Consider the following 8,394-nt stretch of genomic DNA (forward strand, 5'->3'; position numbering starts at 1 on the left):
TATATATATAGTTATTTGTATGTAATCAAATTAATATAGAGAGCTCACAATTTATCATCAATAATATATTTTTTTAAAATTATTACTCTCTTTCACAGTGTTTCATATTAACTATAATATTCTGATGACATTATGTAATATTTTCCACAATAATAAATAATAAATTTTGCTTTTCTCTACAATTTTAAGATGTAACACCTGTTAATCATACATATACAACCAAATGAATGAAAGAAAGAAGAGGTGGGAATGATGCAACAATGCTGTTATTGAGAGGAAATAATCATTTAAATTCTTGTAAAATGAAAAAAAGATTAGGTATCTTTAAAATTTTGAATGTCTGTAAAATAGATAAATCAGTAAGATTTAAGAAAGGAAAAGTCTGAGTGCATCATCATCATCATCATTGTCATTATTTAATGGAACAATTTCATTTTGTCTATCTCTGAAGTGTATTGTGTTTTTAGCATGCTATGTCTGTGTAGAAATTTAAACCCCAACTGTGAAGTTATAAGTTCATGATTATGAGTAGGCCACTATTGTATCATGCAAGTTCATGTAGACAACCTAAGAATTGACCAATGAGCTTGAAGCTATACTGTGAACAGCTTGAACGTTCTTGTGATTTGCACCCTTTTTCACTAATTAAGCAGTTTAGCACCTAAATTATTGTAGAATGTTGATGGTGGCCAAAGGATTCACACACCTCATCTCTTGCCAGTCAGAGAGTGATGTTGACATTCAAGCAGGACAGATTTTCACACACACACACATCAACTAAGGGGAAAAAAAGTCTTACTAATTTGAGGTGGACTCATATCCTTTGTCTTTCACCTTCCAGATAGCAAATGGCCAGGCAGATACAGTTAAATCCATTCCAACATAACTGTTCTTGTAACCAGTGAGAATTTGATAATTTATATACGCATTATGCATAGCATTCTCTTAATAAAATCTGTTAAACATTTACAAGTTTGCTTTTGTTGTAATAAAAGCAGCCAACCTGATCTTACATCCAATTAATAAAGATACAACATCAATCTTTCTCACAACTCAACTCTGCAAAAATGGTAACTCAGTGAAGAAAGACCTACAATGAACAACAATGTAACAGTGGTCTCCAGCAAACATTTATACAAGCTTGCAACATCTATAAAGGAATCTTTTCCTGGACAACAACTGCAGCCTCTGTCATTTTAACAATACACATACATTAAGTATACCATGTTGATAAAAATTTCAGTAAAATAATGTTACATTATCTCTTATGGTAGTAGTAATATCTGAAATGTTGGTTATGTTACAGAAGTATACCTATATTGAATATTGTTTCAATTGAGATCTGACTAAATCCAGCAAAAAATTGTTCATATGAAGTAACCATAAAATAAAAGTGGTGACATTGACAGCAATGAAATGCTATTTTTAGTTTTATTTGGTTAGAAATTCATACTATAGATACTATATATTTTCTTATACTCCCCCTTCTATATCTTGAGAACTCTTATCTTCTCCTCAGCTACTCTCACAGTAGCCATGTATCTCCACTATAGCAAGACATCTGTTCTTGCCCTCTATCATTCTTTATCTACTCAACAAATGGCATAAAACCCCCTTTCTCAAAATACACTCCCTCCACTTAGTCAAGAGGGTTTTTGCCTTTTTATTTTTTCCTCTCTTGTAAGTTACTTGATGACTTCACTCATGCTAGAGTCATGAAAAAAGCACCCAACACACACTGTAAAATGGTTAGCATTAGTAAGAGCATCCAGCCATAGAAACCATGCCACTGCTGACACTGGAGCTCACTGCAGTCCTCTAGCTTGTTGGTTCCTGTCAAATCAGCCAGCTCATGCAAGCATGGGAAATTGACATTAAATAATGGTTTCAAATTTTGGTAAAAGGTCAACAACTTCCAGCAAGGGGTTAAGTCAATAACACCAACCCAGTGTTCAACTGGTACTTATTTTATCAACTCCAAAATGATGAAAGGTAAAGTCTACCTCAGCAGCATTTGATCTCAGAATTTAAAGCATTTTATCTGGCATGCATAATGATTCTGTCAGCTTGTCACAATTCTGCAAGCTTGCCACCCTACAGACATTAAATAATGATGGTAATGATGATGAGTACTCGACTGGTACTTATTTTATCAACTCCAGAATAAAGACAAAAAAGGTGACCTCGGGGACATTCACACTCAGAATGAAAATAACATAACTAAATTATCACAAAGCCACTGCTTTGCCATTTCTGTTCATTCACCCACCTCCCATCAAACAACATTTTATTTTGTTTTATCAACATCATCATCCTTTAATGTCCATTTTCCATACCAACATGGGTTGGACAGTTTGACAAGAGCTGGTAAGGCCAGGGCCCACACCAAGCTCCATTGCCTGTTCTAGCATGGTTTCTATGACTGGATGCCCTTTGTAATGCCAACTGCTCCACAGAGCATACTCGGTGCTTTTTTTAAGTGACCCCAGTATAAATTCTATATGAATGCTATTTTAATACAGTGACTTTTTATAACTCACACTTTGACATGTTTCTTCCAATTTTTCTTTATTCAGGCCATATTTTTAACAACACTCTTTTACTTACTGGCATCCAGTGGCGACCAATATAAACCAGTTCAGTGGTTCACTGCATTTGGTTCACCCATACAAGGTGGCAACAACATTGGTCAAGCAGTTGAAGACGCTGTTGGGTAACTTCTGAATTTTTAACTTGTAGAAACTTGTTCACAATTTCATTTTGATATAAAAATCATCTCCATTGCTGTCATTTTATATATGCTTTTCCAAGTTGCTATAGTTTTATGACATAGGTGCAGTAGTGGCTGTGTGGTAAGTAACTTATTTACCAACTGCATGGTTCCAGGTTCAGTCCCACTGCATGGCACCTTGGGCAAGTGTCTTTTACTATAGCCTCAGGCCGAGCAAAGCCTTGTGAGTGATTTGGTAGACGGAAACTGAAAGAAGCCCATCGTATATGTGTGTGTGTGTGTGTGTGTGTGTGTTTGTACCCCCAACATCACTTGACAACCGATGTTGGTATGCTTACATCCGCCATAACTTAGCGCTTCGGCAAAAGAGACTGATAGAATAAGTACTAGGCTTACAAAGAATAAGTCCTGGGGTCGATTTGTTTGACTAAAGATGGTGCTCCAGCACGGCCACAGTCAAATGACTGAAACAAGTAAAAGAATAAAAGAATAACAGTCAACTCTGCTGGCAAAAATGAATAGTTCTTGTATTTCAAAGGGCCAGTCTTGTCACATTCTGTGTCATGCTGAATCTCCCTGAGAACTATGGTATGCATGTTTGTGGAGTGCTCATCCACTTGCACATTAATTTCACAAGCAGGTTGTTCCATTGATCAGACCATTTGGAACCCTCATCATCATAACCAACAGAGTGCCAGTATGTATAGCTTTATGAGTTTTGTTTTGTTTTGATATTTTTTCTTTGGTGGGTGGGTGAGGTTGATCTTGCGAAACCTTTGAGATCAATACAGTTAACATTCGTTTTAAACAGTTTCAAGTCATCAGCTGCAGGTAAAACATGTCCAGAGAAAGAGAGAGAGAGAGAATTCCAAAGATCTGACATTCTGGAAAAGGAGAAATGAGATTAATGGATAGTGCATGGTATGGATGAGTGGGATGGTAATATGGATGACGAGAAGAGAAGAGATGAGTTAGTCAGTAATTCATGAATATAGGTGGCATGAGACCTGCTAGCTCTGAGAAGCAGAAGTCATTTGAGTATTAGTATAAAAGCTGAGAGAGAGGAATCTGTGAACTAGAAATAGAAGTATGTTGACTAAATGCTTAGCAGTGAAGTGACCATTCTTTCAATACAATCTAGTGTATGTGTGTGTGTGTGTGTGTGTGTGTGTGTGTGTGGAGAGAGGGTGAGTAGTAATACTGTCCCAATTGTGGATGCAGTTCTCTATTGTTAGTCATACATATGAAATACTGATTTATTCAGAGGATTAGTGATGGTTAGGAACTGACGTTTTTTTTTTTTTAACCTATGAAGAAGAATTCCAGTCGTTGTTATGCTGAGGATAATATTTGTCAGGTGAGATCCTTACTGACAGTGCAATATAACATTTACAGAAACCTTGAGGATTCTAGTTACAAGTTGTGTATGCTTGGAGGATGGTGCATTAATGTTTATCTGATATGTGTAATGATTGTGTATTTGTATTGTTGAAGACAAGATGGGAGGATGTTTACAAGGTCACTTTTCATAGTAAGTGATGAGTCAATGTGAGGAGCCAAGTTGCATGTGGATGATGCTTAGAGTGTGTGGAGTGGGGGAGGAAGATTAAGGAGAATGGCACAATTTATCTAGAAGTGGGCATTATTAGAGATTCCAAGACTGTAAGGAGTGATTTCAGTGAGCTTTTAACTATTTCTTGCAAGTTGAGTGACTACATAGAAGCTCCATCATTGACTCAATGCTGAGTGATACAGGTAAAGGTGTTTAGCACTTTAAGAAGAGGTATAAGTTGTTACAGGTAGGTGTTAGTATTCTAAGTAGAACTATTTTATCAAGAAATTATTATTCTCTCTTTTGAGCCTGTATTAACTGTAATGTTGTTGGTTGAGTCCAATCAAGCATTACTTTGGGTAAGTGTTTTCTGTCATAGCATCAGGTCACCTAAACTTATATGTGAAATTAGGTTGGAGATCATGCAGAAGTCTAGCAAAGTAATCCTGTTCTTGGGTGGTAGACTTCATCTATTGTCCAGTTTAACACTATCTCTTAGCCTTTAGATGACTCCAGTGAAATCCACTTTGTTACAAACATTCAAACTAGGTCTTTGGTTTGAGTGTAACTCAGTATTTTGAAGCATTGTTTGCTACTGCACTGCAGCAACCCTTGAGTCAAAGTTCCTTCCTCCCTTTCCCTCTGTCTTGTTAAACTCAGAGACCCTGAAAAAGTTATGGTTGTTACCACTCCATATCCTTCACTAACTAAGCCATAAAAACAACTTGTGTTAAGTGTTTATAGCTTTACAAACAGGACATCCAGCAAATGTGTTATCATAATCACCATCATCAAATGGAACAGTTGTGGAGAATGCTTCACATGTTTTATGAGGTATTTCTCATGGAACATTGAACGTTTGTGAATCAATGATGTGGCAATAGCTATAAAGAATAAAGAGTTATGTATATTTTTAGAATTCTTGCATGTAGTGAATAAGTAGAAAGATATAAAAATAAGCTTTTAGACTCTTGCAAGTCCAATCTCAATTTACAGTTGTCATTTAGTTTCATTTCTTTAATCCAATGTCTGTTTATTGGAGATTTTTGATAGAGATTTAGCATTTGTTTGGGGAATTTGAAGGAGCTCCGTTCTTCATAACTGATATAGCATCGGAATGCTTCTATCAAGTATAGAATACAATTTTGTGTTCTAAAAGATTAGGCACAATACTAAAATAGATTGACATTATTTAAATGGCCAGGTTTAGCAGTGCAAGCTTTGAGAGAGTATTGTCTGATGTAGGATTTAGGCTACTGACTTTCTTAGTTTTTTTTGTTATCACAACTTAAAAGTCTCTTTGAGATTATTAAATGTAATAAACTGAATTATACAAACTACCACGTCAAAACAATCATTCTTAAGCTATCATTTTGAAACAGCTTATTTAAAACATTTACTGACAGCAACAGCATCCTTTTCAATCACAATCTAAGCCTAACTAGCCACTACATATAATTCTAGTGTTTTTTTTTTCTTTCTTTTTTTTTTCTGTTCTTCACTTCTCTTATAAATAAAACACACAATACTGTTTCAATTCAAATATGTTTTGACAATTCTTTCATGGATTTCTTCTTTTTTCCTTATTTTTCTTGCTGTATTGATTATTTTTTAAAATTTCCTTCAGTTTTTTTTAAATATTTTTTTCTTGATTTAACTAAAAAATAAAATTAATGTTAAGATTATGAGAAGAACAATCACTTTTTATTACAGTTTTATCTGATACTGTATTCACTTCAGCATGCTATATTGTATAGCATTTTTTTTTTTTTCAATTTACTCTTTAAAAAAAATCTGTTTGTTTCAGATTGAGAATTTTCTAAAACAAAAAAAAAAAAGAAACAAACAAAAATGACATGATATTTTTTCTCCCTCTGCAATTTACCATAGAAATAAGTAAAACAGATTTTTACTTATTTACTGCAAAGAATATTTCACACATATATCCAAGCCTTAAATTGCTAATATTGTTAGCTATTTTGACATTCAAAATTATATGCTATTCAAATATTTTGAATATATTATATTGAAATATAACTAATTGAATGCTTTTGTTATAAGAAATTATTATTATTATTATTATTATTTTCTATTTTTCTTCCTAATTTCTTCAGTGGTGTCTTCATGGCTTCCTTGAAAATGGCGGCCTTTTATGGATTGTACACTTGGTTAACACACACTATTTTCAGTGTAAACATTGTATTTATTCCATCCGGTGAGTTAAAATCTTTCATTGTCATTCATGTCCTTGATATATATCAAGTGATCCAATCACATATATATAATTACATGTAATTATTTAGGGGAAAATTATTGCAAATTATGATTATTGTTGCTATTCTTGTTTTGTTTGGTTTTTCTTTCACATTATCCTTTACCTCTTCTTCCTTTTCCCTTCTTCTCTTCCCTACTTATTCTCCTCTTCCTTCAACTTTTCTTTTCCTCCACCGTCCTCCTATTTCTCCCACCCTCCTTCTAACCCTTCCCTATTCCTCCTCCCCTTTCTACTTCTTCCACCCTTCTCTTCCCTTCTTCCTCCTTCCATCTTCCTTTGCCCTCTTCCTCTTCTCCTCTTCTTATTACTACTTTTTCCTCTCCTTCCTCCTCCTTCCCTTTCCCTCTTCTTTCTCCTTCTTCATGGTAATCTGTAAAGAAGCAAAAATCTTTCAAAATTTGAAGGAAAGCAGTTTTTAGTGTGAAACCAAGATAGCCACATCTGAGTCACCAAAACATCAGACTGCCAATGGTGCTGCTCCAGTATGGCCATGGCTAACTGGCTAGAACTGGTAAATGTGATAGGAATCCATATACTGGCCATTATAATATCTATTATCATTGCCTTCAGAAAATTTCAGATTTCTTCATTTTCTCACCTCTTCCATATATTGAACTGTGTACGTATATTAGAAGTCAGTACCCATTTGTTACTAAGTCCTTATTTAAAATATGTGAGGGACTTAGATGTCACAGTAATTACATATATCTTTTATAAATATTTTTGGTTTCAAACCATTTTGTCATTTGTCTTTCCTCCCCTTTAAAAATTCAGTGAAATTAATGAGAGGTTTGATCATCATCAACATTATTTAATGTCCATTTTCCATGCTGGCACGGGTTAGATAGTTTTAACTGGATCTGGTAAGCCGGAGAGCTGCACCAGGCTTCAGTCAACTGTTTTGGCTTGGTTTCTATGGCTGGATGGCCTTCCTAATGCCAATCACTCTACAGAGAGTACTGGGTGTCTTTTACATGCCACTAGTACAGGTGCCTTATGCATGTCATCAGCACAGGTATCTTTTATGTGTCACTGGCAAGGGTGCTTTTTACCTGTCACCAGCACTAACCACGACTGTGATTTCACTTAGTTTGATGTCTTCTTAAGCACTGCAAAACACCAGAAGTCTCAGTCACTTGTAGGTAGACTTAACCAATCACCTTATTTAACATTAGCACCTGACATTGTAAGTGCTTTTAGTGGAGTCCACTCTGTTACAACCATCACAAGGATCTGTCCTTCTTGTGATGTGGTAATTTGTATGCCTCAGTGACACTGAAGCTATATCAGCAGAGCACAAGCTCCTGGCAGGGTCTCATATGCTGAACAGATCAAAGGATAGAGGTCAGCTTGATCTTTTATCTTTTACTTGTTTCAGTCATTAGACTGCAGCTATGCTGGGGCACCACCTTGAAGAATTTTTAGATGAATGTATCAACTCCAGTTCTTATATTTTTTACATCCGGACACTTATTCTATCAGTCTCTTTTGCTGAACCACTAACTACAGGGACATAAATACACCAGCACTGGTTGTCAAGCAGTGGTGGGGGAACAAACACAGACACAAACACATACACACACACACACACACACACACACACACACACACACACACACACACACACACACACACACACACACACACACATCATCATCATCATCATCATCATCATCATCATCATTTAACATCCACTTTCCCTGCTGGCATGGGTTAGATGGTTTGACTGGTACTGATAAGCTGGAGAGCTGCACCAGGTTCCAGTCTGATTGGCATGGTTTCTATAGCTGGATGCTCGATACTCTTCCTAATGCCAACCCCTTCCTAACACCATAT

General features: G+C 35.6%; 1 protein-coding gene across 6 annotated transcripts in view; it reads left to right on the plus strand.

The window, feature by feature from the left end:
• Positions 1–8,394, plus strand: part of LOC106883961 (transmembrane protein 245) — a 503,944-nt gene that overhangs the window by 299,523 nt on the left and 196,027 nt on the right. For all 6 annotated transcript variants that reach the window (XM_052966323.1, XM_052966324.1, XM_052966327.1 and 3 more), the window contains 2 exons: positions 2,577–2,713; positions 6,398–6,498. In XM_052966323.1, the coding sequence (XP_052822283.1) occupies positions 2,577–2,713; positions 6,398–6,498 (238 nt within the window). The remainder of the gene's footprint in view (positions 1–2,576; positions 2,714–6,397; positions 6,499–8,394) is intronic.

The sequence above is a fragment of the Octopus bimaculoides genome, chromosome 3 (assembly GCF_001194135.2).
Source record: "Octopus bimaculoides isolate UCB-OBI-ISO-001 chromosome 3, ASM119413v2, whole genome shotgun sequence".
Classification (NCBI taxonomy): Eukaryota; Metazoa; Mollusca; class Cephalopoda; order Octopoda; family Octopodidae; genus Octopus; species Octopus bimaculoides.